General features: G+C 38.4%; 1 protein-coding gene across 5 annotated transcripts in view; it reads right to left on the bottom strand.

Moving 5' to 3' along the window:
• The window catches only part of rhbdl3 (rhomboid, veinlet-like 3 (Drosophila)), a 110,099-nt gene that overhangs the window by 23,551 nt on the left and 64,493 nt on the right, over window positions 1-22,055 (bottom strand). For 2 of the 5 annotated variants that reach the window (XM_057842838.1, XM_057842836.1), the window contains exons 4-5: window positions 11,371-11,529; window positions 437-661 (exon numbers count right to left, since the gene is read on the bottom strand). In XM_057842838.1, the coding sequence (XP_057698821.1) occupies window positions 437-661; window positions 11,371-11,529 (384 nt within the window). Of the gene's footprint in view, window positions 1-436; window positions 662-906; window positions 1,123-11,370; window positions 11,530-18,021; window positions 18,221-22,055 lie in introns of those variants that run through there. The other 3 variants (XM_057842840.1, XM_057842839.1, XM_057842837.1) reach the window with 3 other exon arrangements.

The following is a 22,055-nucleotide window of genomic DNA, read 5'->3' as shown; positions in this document are numbered from 1 at the left end:
GCTTGTTGAAACAGGAGAATGTCATTGTCAGTCGCGTCGATAAAAAAGCTAAAGCTATGCTTAGGTCGGCTCGTTTTTTTCGTCTTTTTCAGCCTTCGACACTAAAGCCATCTCTTAACTGAACATTTTTCTGTTCTTCCACATCTTTGCCAGTCAATTTGGCACCAGGCACATCATTCTCGGAGGGAATTGGTAGGTTTAGCGCTGTAAACATCTCCTTCGTACACGATTTCCATTCATTTCCTATTAGGGACAAACGGTGACTTGTCACTACCTAGCAACAGTAGCTAATGTCATGAATATTAATGAACGGAAGTGACGTGTTGCTAGCGGTACGCCATTGTGAGTGGTTTTAAATTTTAAAAGACTGCTGTATAGAGAAGTTGATATTTTAGTCCATCCCCCAACTCCCCTCATTTCTACCAGGATTACTTACCTCAAGAATGGTTATGGTCAGGATCAGCCATGGTGGGGGCCAATAGTTGTAGCTGTCAAAGTACCACTTGCGATCCACTTCGCGCGGCAATGTCTCATATGCGACATGTCGGACCAAGCGCTGAGAAAGACCGAGACCGACCTCATCCCTGAGACTGCTGCCTTTTAAGTGCCTGCCCCCCTGGAGGATTGCCCTCCGGAAGCTATTGGAGCGCTTGTTGCTCATCTGGAAAAAACACATTGAATTGAGGTGTTTAAGGGAAGGCAAGGCAAGGAAAGGCAAGGCAAAGTTGTTTGTATAGCACAATTCAACAAAATTCAAAGTACTTTACATCGCATAAAAATCCAAAATACAAATAACATGATTCACATTAAATCATCAAAAAAAGGTTAAAACAAAAACAATTAAAACAAGAAATAGATATCATTAAAAAAAAAAAGAAAAAAAAAGCAAGTCACATACAGTGGTACCTCTACATACGAAGTTAATTCGGACCAAGACCTTGTTTGTGAGTAGAAATGGTCGTATGTCGAGCAGGATTTTCCCATAAGAATACACTATAGACAAGTTTCCAAGGTACAGTGTATCACAAAAGCATGTCTGCAGATATTTAAGTATACTGTATCTTTTCATGGGACAACACTAACAAAATGACACTTTGACACAATGAAAATTAGTTTGTGTGGAGCTTATATAATAGAGTTAATTTCTTTTCCCCTCAAAATAACTCAAAATATTGCCATTAATATTTAAACCCCTGGCAACAAAAGTGAGTACACCCCTTAGAAATTACGTACATCCCTAAATGTCCAAATTGAGTAGGCTACTGCTTGTCATTTTCCTTTCAAAATGTCATGTGACTTGTTCAGGAGTGCATTGCTGCAGAAATTGAAGAGGTGGGAGGGCAGCCTGTTAGTGCTCAGACCGTACGCCGCACTCTACATCAAATTGGTGTGCATGGCTGTCACTCCATGAGGAAGCCTCTTCTGAAGACGGTGCACAAGAAACCCCGCCCGTCTCATCAGACCATCGGACATGGTTCCAGTAATCCATGTGCTTTGTTGACATGTCTTCGGCAAACTGTTTGCGGGCTTGCGGGGTGTACTCACTTTAGTTGCCAGGGGTTTAGATATTAATGGCTGTATTTTGAGTTATTTTGAGGGGAAAATAAATTAACTCTATTATATAAGCTGCACACAGACTACTTTTCATTGTGTCAAAGTGTTATTTTGTCAGTGTTGTCCCATAAAAACATATAGCTAAATATCTGCAGAAATGCGAGGGGTGTACTCACTTTTGTGATGCACTGTACTTCCGCATTTCTGTTCACGACTTTAGTTTTACACTTTCTCCATTCAAAACAACAGTTTAGCTGGAGTGGCATCACGCATCAAAATCCCTCAAAAAAGACAATTTGGAAATACCGCATTCATCTGCCATAATCACGCAATGGGAGGACAACATGTTCATGAAGGCATATGTGGAACCAAGCCCATGCCACCACAAAGACCGGGTTTATGTAGCCATGTTGTCGCTGGTGTTATGGAAGGTATGTTTTTCCGATCCCTGCATTTACATGTGTCCGGTGCTCAAAAAATTCTAAAGCTAAAATCATGCGCATGAAACGACTTGTTCTCTTTGACATTGTTATTACGAAGATGATTGTAATTATGATGATGTTTAATATTATTTTATTTACTACAACTACTGTACAGTACTACAACATATACTATCTGCTGCTAGCGTGTTGCGAATCAGTACGTGTAGGATGGCACAATTATGTAAACGCAGTTATTTGTTTGTTTACAGGTGGGAAACACAGACAACTTGATGTGCCTCACAACAACACCTGCTGTACGTCGATGGACATATATCGAGACTACGTGTGTTCTGATTTGATGATGGAAGGCTCGACTTATGCTCCACCTTCGTTAATATTTTTCTAATAAATTTATAAATTGTGATGTGTTGACTTGTTTTACACATGCGCCAATCATTTTAAGTAAAATGAGAAATGGAATCATGTTGTTTAAATGATTTATTGTGATCAATATATGCAATAAAAAAAATTACATACTATTTTTGTTTATATGTACATACCTTGTAGTATTTCTTTGTAACAACAAAATCCGCGTCGCCCTTCTACATTCGGCAACTGTAATATTGTTTGTAATTTCACCTCAACTGGGTCACTTAAGTGGCCGGCGTATCAATCTACACCTCACGTCAACACAGGCTGCACAGGTTGTTTTAATTTTGTCCACGAATGATCAATGAAGTGATAAGAGCAAACGTACAATCTTTTAGGTTGATCATTAGGTTTAAAGCCCATCCTTAACTTATTGGCTTCAGCTGGTTTCGATTTAAGGTGTATGGCGAGGTAGACCCACACTGGTGCATTGTAGCTACTAGATGGTCACTGATCAAAACATTCCACTTCCAACCATATGTATAGGCACTTCCAGGAGTTCACGCACAGCGCAGAAAGTTTCGGAGTCTCATCTACATTGTGCTGAATCCATTTTTGGAGATTCCGTGGGTTCCTCTGGTTTGATTTTGCAGTTTTAACTTTGTCAACATACTGCTTACCTCAAACGCACTTCATATTGTTCTGTCTAAACCGGAAGTTCGGAGCAGAAATGATCAAAGATGCTTAGGAAACTTGCCTATAATGTTTTTCCATGTCTTGTTTGGACCCCTTAATTCTGGTTATATTTTTAGGTGGTAATAGGCAGATTTAGTGACAAACATTAGATGGCTGTCGAAGTTTAGGTCTGAGTCAATAATTAGGCCAAGAGGCTTGGTTTGTAGCTGTAATTGACATTGTGCCCAGGTGAGTGCTGAACTTTGACCTTTCTTCTTTTTTTTTCTTTTTAGCCCAAGAATGACCGCCTCTGTCTTTCCCACATTCAGCTGGAGAAAATTCTGCCACATCCTTTGATTGGTTTGATGAATACATTTACTCAGTGAAACGAAGGGACTATAATCATGTGGGGACACAGAAATGTAAAGTTGTGTGTCATCTGCATAGGTGTGATAGGACATGTACTGTTCCATAATCTGAACAAGCGGAAACATATAAATGTTAAATAGAAACGGTCAGAGAATGGACCCTTGAGGAATCCCACATGTGAATTTGGTTTGGTCAGATCAATGGTGTCTGATTGACACAAAGAAATCACTATTTTGTAATTTTTTGTAAGATTTGAAACACTGAAGCCCAGTGTCATTGAGCCACTGTTCCATGCAGTAAGAGTGTCCTGGTAAACTTGTGTACCTTAATAATTGCAGTGGATGAGTTTACACAAATAAAAAAAATAAATAAATCGATAATTGAAACTGAAAACCCACAATAAATTTTTTTAAATGTAAAATTGTTCATCATTATTCCTAAAATAAATGTCTTAAAGATTATTTGTTTTGAATAAATGCAACATATGCGTTTACATGAGATGAAGATTCTTTGTAACAACCCAAGGTAAATTGTGTTTCTCGCTGACAGGCATACTGAACATTCTTGGACCAACTGTACTAAACATATAATATTAAAAATAATTTTTTTAAAAAAATGCTCCTGTCTCAATTCACCCTAAAAACTATGACCATGACATTCCACGTGTAGTGGTACATTGTGACAAAACTCAGGAATATGGTTAGCAATGTTCTGGTTTGTGCTGCACACGCAGGCATAAAACAACAAAAAAATGACTAACAGCTCTGAATACCATACTGAGACATCCTTCTTCATGCAATAATTTAGATCAGGAAGTCCGGCGATAGTTTGAAAGTAGCCTCAGGGTTCTAATACTTTTAGTGGGAATTGCATTTTGTTAACCTTTAAAATCCACTCACTGTATGACTGAAGCCTGATCACACGGCTTTCTGAGCACAGGCCACACAAACTACAAAATGCCATCATCATCCCCTAGCAACAAACAAACCCCCCCAACACTGTCTGACTCCAAGGAGTTCAACTCCAAACAAAAATGTTAATTTTTACTAGGGTGGGCAGCTCAGCCTTACACAATGAAGCCAAGCGTTATTGGTCAAAACGGAAAGCAACCATTAGTTTCCAAAAATGGTATTTGCTCCTTTGACATTGAGGCTTCACTATTCTGCTGCTGTCAATGTGCCTTCCAGATGACTTCGCTGTGTTTTAGAACGGTCTCCATGGCAACATAATGACTTCTTCTCTCCTGCAATCTGTCTCACCTTCCATGATCTCTATCTTACTTGTATTTCAAGGTCTATAGGGCGATTCTGCATTGTTTTGTACAGACACAGCGAGCGCAAACAGTTGTTTACTCATTCACTACCAAATATCTTGTCACAAGCCGTCTTGCTCTTTCAGGCGCCACAGAATAATGTATTTGATGGCTACATGACACTACTTACGAAAAGAAATATTCACATTCACATCTTTCATCATACAAAAAAGTTTATTTCTACTTTTTCATTCTTTAGTTATGGGCAGTTGAACATTATAAACAACATTGTTGATAAGTCTTTTGTAGTTAATGAGTTAAGGGTAGCACATAATGCATTTGGCAGAACACATACAGTACAATAGCAGTCAAATACAACATTCTATAACATTAATTTGACAGTTTATCAAGGGAAGATGTGGTCTGCAAGAAAATAAGTTTCATCTTTACCTATTAATAATTAAACAGAGGAAAGTACGATTAAAAATCCAAAACTTTAAACACACAAATGCTAATATACATGCAATATTAAAAACTGATTTACAGTGGTATGAAAAGTATCTGAACCTTTTGGAATTTCTCACATTTCTGCATAAAATCACCATCAAATGTGATCTGATCTTTGTCAAAATCACACAGATGAAAATACAGTATCTGCTTTAACTAAAACCATACAAACATTTATAGGTTTTCATATTTTAGTGAGGATAGCATGCAAACAATGACAAAATGGGGAGAAATAAGTAATAAGTAAGAGCAATTGAAACCAATTTTTACCAAACGTTTTAAGTCAGGTGTGTGCCCAATCACTGATGAGTGGTTTAAAGCTGCCCTGCCCACTATAAAACACACACCTGGTAAGAAATGTCTTGATGAGAAGCATTGTCTGATGTGCATCATGGCTCGGTCAAAAGAGCTGTCTGAAGACATGCGATCAAGGATTGTTGACTTGTATAAAGCCGTGAAAGGATACAAAACCATCTCTAAGTCTGGATGTTCATTAATCGACAGTCAGAGAAGTTGTCTACAAATGGAGAGAGTTTGGCACTGTTGCTTCTCTCCTAAGGAGTGGCCGTCCACCAAAGATGACACTAAGAGTCCAGCGCAGAATACTCAGAGAGGTAAAAAAGAACCCTAGAGTGTCTGCTAAAGACTTACAGAAATCACTGGCACAGTCCAATATCTCTGTGCACCCATTAACTACATGTAAAACTATGGCCAAGAATGGTGTTCATGGGAGGACTCCACGAAGGAAGCCACTGCTGTATAAAAAAACAAAAACAAAACATTGTTGCCCGTTTAATGTTCGCAAAAAAGCACTTGGACACTTCACAGAACTTTTGGCAAAATATTTTGTGAACTGATGAAACCAAAGTTGAATTGTTTGGGAGAAACACACAACGTCATGTGTGGAGGAAAAATGGAACAGCTCACAAACATCAACACCTCATCCCCACCGTGACACATGGTGGAGGGGGCAGCATGATTTGGGGCTGTTTTGCTGCCTCAGGGTCTGGACAACTTGCAATCATTAATGGAAGAATGAATTTAAAAGTTTATCAGGATGTTTTGCAGAAAAACCTGAGGCAGTCTGTCAGACAGTTGAAGCTAGAAAGAGAATGGATGCTGCAACAAGACAATGATCCAAAACACAGAATTAAATCAACTTCAGAATGGTTTCAGAAGAACAAAATAAACGTTCTGGAGTGGCCAAGTCAAACCCTATTGAGATGATGTGGCATGACCTAAAGACAGCGATTCATGCCAGACATTCCAGGAATCTGACTAAACTACACCAGTTCTGTAGAGAAGAATGGGTCAAGATTAGTTCTGATCGATGTGCCAGACTAGTCTGCAGCTACAGGAAGTGTCTGGTTGAAGTTATTGGGGGCACAAAATATTAAATGTGATGGTTCAGTTACTTATCTTTTTCCCCCTTCTGTCATTGTTTGCATGATATCTTCATTAAAATATGAAAACCTATAAATGTTTGGGTAGTTAATTTAAAGCAGATACTGTTTTTTCATCTGTGCGATTTTGACAAAGATCAGATCACATTTGATGGGGATTTTATGCAGAAATGTGAGAAATTCCAAAAGGTTCAGATACTTTTTCATACCACTGTACATTTATTTTCATGACTTCACCAAGCAACAAAAGTATTATTGTTTTAGTCCTGACACCTGTTTTTAAGATTACAGATCCCAGTTTTCTTAAAAATATTAACATTACTGTACTTAAGATTTGTGCCATTTCAAATATTGTCATACTATTAAAAATGGGAGGGGGGGGGTTGTGATTGCAATGTTTATTTAATGTTTTTACAAATGATATCGCTTCCTGTGTGAATGTACCATAGTGACAACATTGTAAATAGGCACTCTGTACAACCTACAAAAAAGTATATCTTTTTTTTTTTTCTTTTTTTTTTTTTTTAATTCTGCACCCCAACATTTGTTAAATACAGCTGGCAGACATAAAACAACAGTTTTTTTTTTTTCTTTCTTTCAAATGTTGTCCAGTGCCTTAGCTTGGCCCATCGCGAGGCCCCAAATGCCCTGCTAGGATAGCTAGGATATATTATTTAGAAAAAATGTCAAATATATTAAGTTTACCCTTATTGTCAAGTGTGTGAAACACTTAGCAACAATAATAAAAGTGCGCTATTGGAAATCCTAAAATTCGCCGCCTCTTGTGGTTTGAAAATAATACAGTATGAATAGAATATAATGCTAATGGTGATGGGAAATCAGGGAAAAGCAGTATAAGTGAAGAAGCATTTCGGGTTTCAAGAAGACTTTTGGTAACTTGGCAGGCATCTCTGTTTGCAGAGGTTGAGCAGAAACCAATTATTTCCGCCTTTATGTCAGGAGGGGAGAAGTGTGGGAAAATGATTAGGAGTTACCATGGCCACTTTCAGAAGGCAGATCAGGGACAATGCATGCATGGAGAAAGACGTTCCCGCGCACAAGCCTAGCTTTCTATCATTTGACTTCATTAACAAATGCCATAAAGCTAAAGCCAAATCTCCCCTTAATGGCCAAATTAGAAGACTGGGCACAATGTCATCACATTATGAATGGTTTCCGTGAGGACACGCACAAGCACAGACCACCCCTATGGGGTGCATCAGTGCACCATAGAGGCAGTCAATTCTCCATGTGAAGTCACTGTAATTCCTGTGACAAACAACAAGTTACGCTCAGCCCCAATTAGACAATGACGAAAGAAGTGAAATGAAAATTAAGTGGACGCAGTAATTTTTCTTGTAAAGGCTTACAACCATATTGCCACAGCCACATATTAACCTTCCATGCCCACTATAACATTTGACATTTTTTCTTAAAGGGGAAGTTCACAATTTTTGACCTCAAGCTTAATCTTAATCGAGTTAGCGGGGTTTAACTAGTCTGCGGAGTTGATTTCAACATACATTTGCATTAAATCTTTTAGAGGTGATTAATATTCAAATATTGTAGGTACTACTGTATTTTTACTTAACATACAGTAGGTTGCATACATTTTGGTTGAAATCATTATTTAATAGGTTTTCGTATTTACAGTATACAGTTTATGTTCATACTGTATAATGTTACAGCGGTTTACAACTATAGTATATACACCTTTTTTGCACTTTGGCCTACAACGTTAGTGTAATTTAATTTTCGTCATCATAATTAGCTACAGTAAATGTATTTTAGGGTGTTGAAATTTGACCCCCCCCGGCCCAGACGCACCCGAGAACAGCACCAGCCACAACAATTGCTGCTCGGCCGACACTGCCCCGCGCGCGCCCGCCGGGAAGGCCAAATCCCGCGCGTCCTCTTATTTTAACCCTTTGTACTGACTCCATGTTTCAAAAGCTTGAAGAACACTCACCGAAAACAGGTTGACAATTTATTCGTCGACAATGGTAAAAACAAGGCAAAAACAGACGACGGAGGGACAATTCTGGATCTAAAACAAGGCTACATGTTTCCGAGCAGAAGAAATCTGGCTTATCTCAGTGTCCAGTCTTTTTGAAGTCTTTGCTGACGCGGGTCTTGTCGAAGGCGTTTCTGGACGTTGCTTTTGGGCCATCCCCGCTATGGCCGGTTTTGGGCGGCTTAGGTTCGTGCGCGGATTGGGACGCCCGCTATCAACTTTGCTGTCCGGGCTGGTTGTACTTGTTTTAGGACAAAGCGCTTTGTCCTTGGAGTTTGCTGGGAGAGCTGATTACACGAGTTGGTGCGTCAATCTTGTGATAAGACGGCATTGTGTATCTCTTCTATTTCTTCTCATTAAACTATGGTGTGCTGTTTATTTTATATTAGAGAAGTCCTACCGTAAATATGAAAAAGATACTATTTCCTGATTAATTATATTACGTGTGTTAGAGTAATGCAAACAGTTAGACGGTGCCAACCTGTACCATATGTATGTGTTAGACTATATATGTGTTCGACTAATGCAGACAATTATATGGTGTGTGCGATGACGATATCGTTTCTCCTTCAAGGGACAATCGCCTAAATCAAAAGATGGCTGTCTGAATACTTATTGTATAAAAAGCTGACTCAATAGTGGCACAGCATTCTAGATTTGATGAGACAATCTATTAAGAATGTGATTCTGGGAAAGATTTAGGAGAATCCATTCAGTACTTTACAAGGCGTCCCGGTGACTGTTATGTAATGACATACAGGCTGTATATTTTCATGGATCAGCATTTTATGAATGATTTGGATAATAGGCATTGGCACCTACAACACAATACCCCAATTTTTGATTGGTTTTTATAGCTGTATTTTACACTTTTAAAGCTTTCTTCACTAAACTACAGTCCTATTAGAAACAATTTTGTCAAGAATTATTTGATGGTTTTGAGCTACCGGTAATTAGATTATCAGAACATTATCAACCTTAGTTTTTCCTCTATGTGTAAAAACCAACCTGCATGTGTGATTTTGGTAAATGATGTGACAAATTAAGGTTAAGAGTGGAATGGATGAAATAGTGAAAAAGAGGGAGAGAGCGGTGCGTCATCAGACAATGTCTGACAGGCATGTCACTGCCTTATTACCTCTTCTTCAGGACTGCAGTTTAGTTCAAGAGAATTAACCCTTTAACACCGAACGTGTTGGCAGCGACGCGTTTACGCATATCGTCTTTGAAGCTTCGTCACGCTGTAATTACGTCACACACGTGCCGCTGGTTGGTCTCATTTGAAAGTGCGGAAGTTGATGTCCACACCAGTTTTTATTTGAAGTCAATCGACCAAGAAAAACGGAAGATAATGTCATTTGAGTTTTATAGTTTTATTGCACTCATAAATATGCATTCAAACGCTGCATGGACCATGTATCTATCTCCATATTTTCATCATTTCTTGTCCTTTTTCAAAACCGAAAGCAGCACAAAAGACTACATATCCCAAGAGCCGTTCTGATGTCAAGAAGGACAAACCGAATGTGATCATTTTTAATAAATTTCCGAACGAGACGCCAACTAATGAAAGGGAGGCATGCGACGCAAGCAACGGCCGCTTGGTTTGAGCGAGCGACTTTGAAACGTGCAGAATGAATATAAAACTACATTTAGCGCAAGCTAATGCATTATTTCATTAACTCAAGGAAGAAGATGAGCCGTATTTGTCGTCTTTTTCTTTGCATGAGTCGGCGTCTCGGCGAATAGAAGTGACGGCAGCGCGCAAACGGCGAAAGAGTAGGCTGTGTGACGTTGTGTGTGACCTGTTCAAGCTTTATTGAGTGCGCAAAAAAAAAAAAAAAAAACTTTATTGGGTCGCATGCCTGAAAATTTTTAATTGAACTGAACTACTTGTCAATATTTTTTAAAATATTTTTTTTCAATGTTATATATATTTTTTCTTTACTATAAGCTTTTCAATTTTTATGTAGATGTGTGTTCGAGAAGCTTGATTGCATGTAGGTATATACTTTTGATAAGGTGATGGGTACAACACCTAACTTTACAAAGAGATATCCTACAAACCCTTTTTGTGTTAGATGATATATAATTTTTTTTCTCACTATTTTGCACTGTATATAACCTGTTTTGACCATAGTATGTGTAAAGGCCAAAAAACGCCAATGACCATACCTGCTGTTTGTGTTGAATTGTCAAACATAAAAATATTCAATCTTATTTTTTTCTATTGAATGTTTATCCTAACAAGTTGAATAAATATGATCAAGCTTCAAAACGGTTGGTCGAGCATGTTTGGTTGTCAGTGGGACATCAACATTACAAATTTTGAAAAAAGATTTTGGGATTTTTTTTTTGTCTTTTTGGGTCCAAAATGTGCATTAAAATTGGTCAGTGAAGAAAACAACAGTTTGGACATGAAGTTCAAGGTGTCCTGAAAAAAGGGACCCAACTTGGCCATTGTAAACAATTTTTTCTTTGAAATATAAAGGCAACATCAAATGCATGCAAATTTGGCCAAAATAGGCTTAGGTGTTTAAGGGTTAAACAGTCGTGCAGGGGTGCAAAGTAAAGATACATTTACTCTCGTAACTGTAAATAAGTAGTTCTCGGTGTAACTATAATGTGCTATCATGTCTGTTAATTTTGTTTTGCCTATTTTGTACAGCTACACACACAAACAAAGTAACTAAGAAACTTTTGTTCATACTAGTAGTTTTAGTTGAGCTAAATTTCATGAATGTAACAGTACTTTTACTTGAGTAGATGGTACTCTTTCCACCCTTGCAGTCGTGACACTCTTACCAGGTTGACGAAGTCTTGGTAGCAGATTTTTCCATCAGAGTTACCATCAGCCAGGGCCAAGAGTACTTCTAGCTTGTGAGGGTCGAGCTCTGAGCCATGTGTTGCCAACAGGTCCCTGAAGCGCTCAGTACTGATGAAGCCCGAATTGTCAGGGTCATACTATGTAAAAGAACGCACACATAAAATGAAGACAAGATAGATTGAGTAACAGGCTTGTATGCATTTGAACTTCTAAAGTATGAATGGGCTATATTTAAACTAAGGCTGTCAAACGATTAAAAATTTTAATCGAGTTAATCACAGCTTAAAAATGTATTAATCGTAATTAATCGAAATTCAAACTATCTATAAAATATGCCATATTTTTCTGTAAATTATTGTTGGAATGGAAAGATAAGACACAAGACGGATATATACATACATAAGTACTGTATTTGTTTATTATAACAATCAACAAGATGGCATTAACATTAACATTCTGTTAAAGTGATCCATGGATAGAAAGACTTGTAGTTCTTAAAAGATAAATGTTAGTACAAGTTATAGAAATTTTATATTAAAACCACTCTTAATGTTTTCGTTTTAATAAAATTTGTAAAATTTTCAATCAAAAAATAAACTAGTAGCTCGCCATTGTTGATGTCAATAATTACACAATGCTCAGCAACCCATAAAATCAGTCGCACCCAAGCGCCAGCAGAGGGCGACAAAACACACAACACAAGTAACAAGTGGACATGACACTGTGCTGTCATTTTAATCTGTTTGAGCGGGGCATGTGCGTTAACTGAGTCAAATATTTTAACGTGATTAATTTAAAAAAATTTTGACAGCCCTAATTTAAACTAAATTTAATTGTCCTTGATGTTTTGGCGGGCGTGGCTCAGTGGTAGAGTAGTTGTCCCCCAACCCAGAGGTTGTGGGTTCGATTCTTCGCCCTGATGAACTCGCCTAAGTATCCTTGAGCAAGATACTGAACCCCATGTTGCTCCTGGTGCTGCGTCACCAGTAGGTGAATAGTGAGATAGTGTAAAGCGCTTTGAGCGCCTTGAAAGGTGGAAAAGCGCTATATAAGTATAACACCATTTACCATAACACCATGTATGTTCAATAACATATAAGCTATTTATTATATACAGTGGTATGAAAAAGTATCTGAACCTTTTGGAATTTTTCACATTTCTGCATAAAACTACCATCAAATGTAATCTATCTTTGTCAGAATCCCACAAATGTAAAAACAGTGTCTGTTTTAACTAAAACCACCCAAATATTTATAGGTTTTCATATTTTAATAAGGATAGAATGCAAACAATGACTGAAGGAGGAAAAATAAGTACGCAAACACTCTGCCCAAGGAGACTTAAAGAGCAATTGAAACCAATTTTTACCAAACAAATTAAGTCAGGTGTGTGCCCAATCGCTGAAGAGTGGTTTAAAGCTGCCCTGCCCACTATAAAACACACACCTAGAAAGAATCGTCTTGATGAGAAGCATTGTCTGATTTTCATCATGGCTCAGTCAAAAGAGCTTTCTGAGGACATACGATCAAGGATTGTTGATTTGTATAAAGCTGGGAAAGGATACAAAACCATCTCTAAAAGTCCAGATGTTCATCAATCGACAGTCAGGGAAGTTGTCTACAAATGGAGAGAGTTTGGCACTGTTGCTTCTCTCCCGAGGAGTGGCCGTCCACCAAAGATGACACCAATAGTTCAGTGCAAAATACTCATTGAGGTAAAAAGAATCCTGGCAGACCTGATCACTGGCACAGTCCAATATCTCCGTGCACCCATCTATTAAATGTAAAACTATGGCCAAGAATGGTGTTCATGGGAAGATTCGACGGAGGAAGCCACTGCTGTCTAAAAAAAACATTGTTGCTCGTTTAATGTTCGCAAAAAGGCACTTGGACACTCCATAGAAGTTTTGGCAAAATATTTTGTGGACTGATGAAACCAAAGTTGAATTGTTTGGGAGTAACACACAATGTTAGGTGTGGAGGGGAGGAAAAATGGAAGAGCTCACCAACATCAACACCTCATCCCCACCGTGAGGCATGGTGGAGGGAGCATCATGATTTGGGGCTTTTTGCTGACTCAGAGCCTGGACAACTTGCAATCATTAATGGAACAATGAATTCAAAAGTTTATCAAAAACCTGAGGCCGTCTGTCACAGTTGAAGCTAAAAAGAGTATGGATGCTGCAACAAGACAATGATCCAAAACACATAAGTAAATCAATTTCAGACGAAGTTTCAGAAGAACAAAATACATGTTTAAGAGTGGCCCAGTCCAGACTTGAACCCCATTGAGATGCTGTGGCATGACCTAAAGACAGCGATTCATGCCAGACATCCCTGGAATCTGACTTAACTGCACCAGTTTTGTAGAGAAGAATGGGCCTGATCGATGTGCAAGACTGATCTGTAGCTACAGGAAGTGTCTGGTTGAAGTTATTGCTGCAAAAGGGGGGGGGGGCAAAAACTTTTAAATGTGATGGTTCACTTACTTATTTTTCCCCCTTCTGTCATCGTTTGCATCCTATACTCAAAAAAAAAAAAAAAAAAAAAAAACTTATAAATGTTTGAGTGGTTTTAGTTAAAGCAGACACTGTTTTTCCATTTGTGTTATTTTGATAAAGATCAGCTCACATCTGATGGTGATTTTATGCAAAAATGTGAGAAATTCTAAAAGGTTCATATACTTTTTCCTACCACTGTACCCGGGTGCTCTGTATGCATTAGTAGTGATACAGTTAAGTTTGAATGATTAAACTGTTCTATACATAATTTTCCATTGTGAGATATTTATATATGGCCTGACCAATTAACAATGATGGATTGCTGCATCATGCTCATGCTGCCAGAGCTCCTGAGCATGATATTGACTTGCCAACAAAATCTTTTACTCCTTTACAGCAACAAGTGAATATTAGAATAGTCAATGGAAATGGGTGTTCTTAAATGCACCACGTTAAATAACTAGAAGAGCAACTAGAAGATTCAGCATTTTCATGTTTTGGAGGAATTCTGCTCTGTTGCCAAGCTGAACATACTGTATAGTAAACTATAGAGGACCAAATGGGAAAGAATGAAATGTATAAATATTTAAATAAATACCGGTACTGTTAATAATTTAATGGACACATGTTGCAGCACTTCATGAATTTATTTACTCTATCAAACTCACCCATCAAAACCAGTGACTAACGCTAAAATTGTCAGAAAACCGGCAATAAATCACCTGTTCAACCACAGATTACTTCCATGTAGAATAACTATCATCACTGCCAGCACAACATTTTTACCCACAATCAGTAGTTAAAGTGCAGCAAATAAAGCAGAGAAAGAAAGAGTCAGCAGGGCAACAGGCAGCGACATGGAGCTTGGCAAGCAGCCATGTTCTACTCCCTGTGGACTAACTGAAATAATGAACTTCAATGCAACAGCTGACACACTGCCAATATTGCTTTGTGAGTGGTGTACACACACAAATACTCATTGATTTCGGAGCTGACCAATGTTAACACCACCTATTTTAAAATGTTTTGTCTGATTTGTTGCTTTTAAATGAGAAATATGGTAATAAAAGTGATTGGAGGAAAAAAATAAGGAACAGTGTATACTGGGGCATAACACATTGTCATTTGCCTGAATAGCTGTTAAATAAACAGCGAGAGATGTTTTTTAGACTTCAACTTAGGAATTTTTTTTTGTTTTAGGCATTAAGAAGAATTTTTGCATTGACCTGCAAATGCAGTTCTACAGTATATGGTGGGCGTAATCTCAATTCTTGTCACTTCACAAGAAGTAGCAGCTTAAAAAATAATGAACAATACATTAAAAAAAGGCTTTACGAAGTTAACCGTCACACAACTTAATGCTGACATATGAAGAAAATCCCCCTTACATGCCAACGGTTCGCGTCGATAGTGGCTGTTTTAGAAGCAATGGAAATTTCATCACAAATGATGGAACGACACAAGTAGGCTAGGTTCATTCTGCAGATCTCCAATTGTCATGTTTGGTCTTTTTGCACACTCGTTCAGACTAGCATTTTCAATCGCGGCCCAAAAAGTGTCGCGCATGCGCAGAAGAACAATAATACACATCAAAAAATTGCGCGGCGTAAAGTGACCCGCATGTGCAGATGTAGAAAAACTCTTGAGCTACGGTAGTACAGTGATCCTTCGTTTATCGCGGTTAATGGGGACCAGAGCCCACTGCGATAAGTGTAGCGCTTAGCGAATTTATTCAGATTGAGCATTGGAAAGAGATACATCTCAGACATGTTTTTTCCAAAGTATAATTTAAAAAAAAAAAGAAAGTATATATTATATGTTAATAAATGTTTTTTAAGCACTTCAAATGTAAAAAATATGCTAAGTTTTAAACATGTTACTGTCCCACCGAATTATTTTTAAACAAGAATAAAGTACTGTACTGTAGTAGAAAAATGCTTCACTTTAGTAAATGCTTCTGTTATCTCCCTTGGCTGTGACTCTTGGAGTGACATGTGGAAATTACAAACCGCTCAGGATCACTTTTAACATGTGGCATTTATTGCCGCGAACACAACACGTCCAACACAACAGACATTCATTCCGGCGTGCGCTTCCTTATCCCCCGCCTTCACAATGCGCACACAGAGCCTGTCTGTTCCAAGCCAGCATTTCATTGATTGAGTCTACTCAAATCCTCTCACTTACACACAATGAGTTGCCACAGCAACTGTTTCAAGTCAAAAAATAATTGACACATGCAGCGCGTTTGAAGCCCGTGACTGGCAAGATCAAACACAAACGTCCGTCAACTTCGTTAACTTTAATAAGCAACTCCAGTGCACATGCACTGCCTGCCTGGGGAGCAAAGAGCAGGGAGGGAGGGAGAGTGAGACTAAGCGACCAGCTCAGGACAGCTCATCTGTATTTTAGGGCTGTCAAACGATTAAAACTTTTAATCGAGTTAATCACAGCTTAAAAATGTATTAATCGTAATTAATCGCAATTCAAACCATCTATAAAATATGCCATATTTTTCTGTAAATTATTGTTGGAATGAAAAGATAAGACAAGACGTATATATACATTCAACATACTGTACATAAGTACTGTATTTGTTTATCATAACAATAAATCAACAAGATGGCATTAACATTATTAACATTCTGTTAAAGCGATCCATGGATAGAAAGACTTGTAGTTCTTAAAAGATAAATATTAGTACAAGGTATAGAAATTTTATATTAAAACCCCTCTTAATGTTTTTGTTTGAATAAAGTTTGTAAAATTTTCAATCAAAAAATAAACTAGTAGCTCGCCATTGTTGATGTCAATAATAATTATGGTGCTGAAACCCATAAAATCAGTCGCACTCAAGCGCCAGCAGAGGGCGGCAAAACACCAAAAAACACAAGTAACAAGTGGAAATGACACTTTGCTGTCATTTTAATCTGTTTGAGCGGGGTATGTGCGTTAAATGCGTCAAATATTTTAACGTGTTTAATTTAAAAATAAAAATAAAATACCGCCCGTTAACGCGATAATTTTGACAGCCCTATTGTATTTTTTTATTTATTTTTTTTTAATTGAAAAGCGCGAAGTAGCAAGGGATCACTGTAGTCGAATGCTTGCACAGATGTCTAGGAGTAGGAGGATGAGGAGAAAAAGAGTTAATCTTTCTTTAATGTCGATTTGTGGAGCATTGGCAGCGCTCCTTCATTGTGCGAATTCACCCGTTGGTAAGCAATACAAATTAATGTCATTATTGGTCCCCCGAACTCCGATTTGGGAGACTACAGAGTTCAGACTGCAGCCACATTCTGGAAAAAACGTGGCCCAGATTGGATTTAAAACCACAAATAAAAGTGACCTAGTTCGGATTTGAAATGGTCCGCTAATATGCGACCTGTCCTGTTCAGCCCGTCAAGTTAATGCCGAACTCGAGTCGGAAAATCACGAAGAAATCAGTTTTGTTTTAAGTCATAGAGAGATAATACGACAGTTAGCAAAGGCAGATATTCTTTTTCCTCTACCACAAAAGGACAATAATTATTTAAACTATTCAATTATATTTTTACTCTACGTTTTTAAAAGTATGATATTAGAGGGCTTTTTTCATATTGCAAATGCTGTTTTGGGGGGAGCGTCTGGAACAGATTAGTGGCATTCTCATTCGTTTAATGGGCAAAGAAGATTTCAAAATATAGTGTGTGTTTTAAAGTCACGTGCGCAGTCGCGAAGCAAATTTAAGTGGAATCCTAAGGCTCTAATGCACTTTATACAGTATCTTCATGCTGACACATTTTAAAACCAGTTCATTTTTACAGTTAATGTGATACCAGGCAGTAAAACTAATGCATTGATTTCGCGTGAGGAATGTGCACATACTGTTCTTACTGTCTAAACATCCCCAATAACATCTTACTAAGCAAGTGTACTTGTACTAGACATAAGGGTCAAAAGATTTAGCATCTGCTGCAGAGGCGGCGGAATATACATATTCTCAGGCTGTATGATTAAACTTGCACTGCATCTGTTAGCACTTGCGCAAAGACACATAGCAGCATCAATTCCATGCACACACATTCACACATGAACTTTCTTCATGTAAAAGTACAAGTTAAGCTTTACACCACGAAAAGAACCAACCTTATTTTGCAGTAAATCACCCAATTTCTGCTGCAGGCATTTTCTCACGATGAAGTAAAAACCTCTACAGTAAGTAATGCCACCGACAAGAGAATGCGTGTCTGTTTCCTCATTGTCATATTGTTTACCAGACTGTACAGGGTCATTTTCAACCAGGCCGAAAGGATTACGGTTCAATCTAAGACCCTCACAGTACACCTCCCCCATTAGCACACTTATAACCATTAAAACCCTCATCCCATCCCTCCCCACCTAGAGCTGCAATTTGTATGCATGTTTCTTTCATGCAGAACCCAGAAAAGTGGGGCATAGCTATGTTTGTGTGCCTCACATAACGTTATTGTGTCCTGCAACTTATTAAATAAATACTTAACCCTTTATACAGTAACCAAATTTATCACATTTGATACACTTAGAATTTCATGGTTTTAGGACTAATTCAGAATTTGGAAATTTCTTTCTCCCAAAAATTGATGGATGCAAGTCAACACATGCATCTGCTGTTTCCATGAGAAAAATAAAAAATCAGACTTTAGTAAGGGTTATAGGCAACATTTTTTAAAGGGTTTTTAAACAAGAATAATGTAAGAACATGCTTGTCTTTATTAAATGCTTTATTGAGTGAGTCCACCCAAATCAGCTCACGCTACTGAGAACAGCATCTTACTTACACAATGAGTTGCCACAGCACACTACCATTAGTGTTTAACAAGCTAAACGATGATTGACACATTCGGCCCCTTTGATGGCAGAGTTTCCAAGCTTCTCTGGCAAGATCAAAGCTAGAAACCTGTCAATCATCATTAACTTTAAATAGCTAACTCAAGGGCACTTGTGACCAGGAAAAGCAAGAAGAGGGAGAGTGAGAGGCTGTACAAGCATGAAGCAGATCAAGGACACTTTGAGATGGTCACCAGTGTGAGGGAATCGAACCCACAACCTCTGGGTTGGGGAACAAATATTCCACCACTGAACCATGCCGCCCCACTCAAAAAAAAAAAAAAAAAAAAATCAAACAAACAAATCAATGATTAATCATAACTTCCCCGGATCTAAACCCGAGAGATGGTAATTTTGGTCTTCTGCTGGTTTGCTGCTGTGATCTAGCAATTCTGTAGGAACTCTATGTGAAAGGGTTTATTATTGCTCTCACATGACTGTCAAAGTCACTATCTTTCTCAGACAGCAAAACACCAGACAGCAAAACAATTAAATAGTCGATTAAATTTGGCGGTTATCTACTCTCCTGTGTCACTCCCTGGTGCAACCAGCCATACATTATTTACACCTCGCACACACGAACACATTGCACTTTGTAAGACAGTTAAACTTTTGACTAAAGAATCAAAGTTCCTTATAAAGAGTTCACATTTACCTGTATAAGTTAACTGACACTCAGAGTCAAAGTTAACAGTAACACTAACATAAAACTAAGATAATTGGCCATCATATAGTTAAGCGAACAACTTCCTCAATCAAAAGTGACGCTACCTTAGTGCTAACACAAAGTGGAACCCATTAAAGATCATCAGTGTCACAGTAGAAATGCTTAAATAGCCAATTGTGAAATGTAAGCGTGATGCAACGACATTATCTGAATCATTTTAGCTCACTGCCGCCTTGAAAGCCAAAGTGTGCACAACAGACAACAGCGCATAGTCGCATACAGCAGGGATCCCAAACCACCGGACCTGGGACCAGTATCGGTCTGCAGCGCATTTGCTACTAGGCCGCAGAAAAATAATAAATAATTTGTTAACGACCACAATCTGGCCTGTGCCTCTTGACTAATCCGAGTGGAGATTTGTGTACGTCGCCCACTAGTTGTTGGACGCCATGACTGGGGTGTTTATAGGTTTTCATATCTATAGACCCTACTCACGTGACGTCACAGCCACGCCCCCGCGCCATGTTGTCCGTATACTCGTCATGTTAATGCATTAGCGCTTCGTAAATTCCTCCTATTATGGCGTGTTTTTCTGCTCGTTAACATTAATAATCAAAATGGTGAAGTCGTGTGCGGCAGTCGGTTGCAAAAACAGAGAAGATAAACGGAGAGACTTGAAGTTTTACCGTACTCCAAGAGACCCGGAGAGGAGAGCGAGATTGACTGCTGCAATTCGACGAGAAAACTGGGCTCCAAATGACTACCACAGATTATGTAGTAGTCATTTTATATCTGGTAAGATGCATTTAATATATATTTACAGGGTTTTGGGCTGACAACCACAATTAAGATCATTGCTAGGCTAATCGCCGACAACATACACTCAGACGTTGTGAATGAACTACCTGAAAATATATAATTATAAGGGGATAATAAGACAGTTGTCATACAATTAATTTACAATTTCACTATTGAGGTCAAAAGCCAAAAAATAAATTCAACTAGGGACAATCTGGAGTAGTGCTATCACACTTCATATTTATTACATATTATATATGTATGTAGTGAGAGTGCTATCGCTAAACCATATAAACATTAAAAGCCCTAGCTCCATTGACAAATGACATGAAATACATTAGACTTGACAGTGGATGTTAGCAAGAACAAAAGATTTTGAATTGAAAATTTTGTAGCTCACCTTCCCGAGCACAAGATAGATTCCTGCCGAATTTTCGTGGACCAGGACCTGTTTCACCCAACCAGCAACGAAGTATTTATAAGCCTCCAAGCTCTTAAAGTTTTTCAAACTTTCGTGAGAATAGGCTGATTTTGTGTGGACAAGATAGTTGTAAATATCAGGGTAGCTAGCAGATGTCAGGCAAAGACGGCAAAGACAGCGTGTCGAAAAACATCGATTTAGGCATCAAATATGGATCTGGCGAATGGATAAACCGAAGCTTTTCCACATAACGCCTTTTATGCAACACATCCAATGAGTTTACAGCGTCAGATAACACCGGGGCTTCCATGAATTGCTCTATAACTTGCACGACTAATTGAAAAGAATAAGTCTAAAAAATACGGACAATATGGCGGCCAGATACAGCGACACGTCATTTTGTGACGTAGGTGAGTAGGGTCTATAGACAAGTTTCCTGAGCGAAATATGGGCGGCGCCATCCTGGATAATGTCTGCCTAGAACTTCCGGTTCAGAAAAAACTACATGAATTGCGGTTGAAGCAAGCAGTGTTTTGTCAAAGTTTAAAACTGCAAAATAAAAGCAGAGGAACTCACGGAATCTCTATAAATGGATTCAGCACGAAGTTGTTGAGACGTAGATGATTGTATGATTGTTCTTATCACTTTGTTGATCATTCGTGGACAAAACTATTAACAACCTGTAAGCCTGTGTTGACGTGAGGTATACATTGCTACGCCAGCCACTTGAGTGACCAATATAAGATGAAATTACACATTATATTATATTTGCCGAATGCAGAAGGGCTGACACGGATTTTGTTGTTACAAGGAAATACTACAAGCTATGTACATATAATAAAAAATACTATCTCATTCTGTTTTATTGTAGATAATGATTGCAATAAAAAACATTTGGACAACATGATTCAATTTCTTGTTTTATTTAAAACGATTGGTGCATGTGCAAAACAGGTCAATAAATCCCAATTTATAAAATGATTAGAAAAATATTAACGAAGGTAAAGCATACGAGGAATGTATTATCAGACAGCAGAGCTTAAGGAAGCCAAACTTTCACGCGACATTACGAGACCCTCGGCGGCATTCAGACGGGCTTACCGCTGTCCTCGGTAATTCCAGCTCCAGTAGCATATCTTAAAGATGCTGCAGTTAAAAAGTTCGTAGTTGGATCTTGGCGATCTCGGCAAACCACTATCTGTCCCAGCCCCTGCCTCTCAACCGCCCCCGGGAGTCGAGCCGTCCATCATCAAAGTAGAACGCACGTAGTCTCGATATAAGTCCATCAACGTACAAGTCAAGTTGTCTTCCCTTGCCTAACAGATTTTCCAGCTGTAAACAAGCGAACAAAAACATGTAACACCTGGATTTATGCGGTGCCATTAAACACGTACAGATTAGCAACAGGCTAGCAAAAGACGCAGCAGT

Source organism: Corythoichthys intestinalis, chromosome 8, assembly GCF_030265065.1.
Source record: "Corythoichthys intestinalis isolate RoL2023-P3 chromosome 8, ASM3026506v1, whole genome shotgun sequence".
Classification (NCBI taxonomy): Eukaryota; Metazoa; Chordata; class Actinopteri; order Syngnathiformes; family Syngnathidae; genus Corythoichthys; species Corythoichthys intestinalis.
Note: the sequence above shows the minus strand (reverse complement) of the source record. Positions and strands in the feature narration are given on the sequence as shown.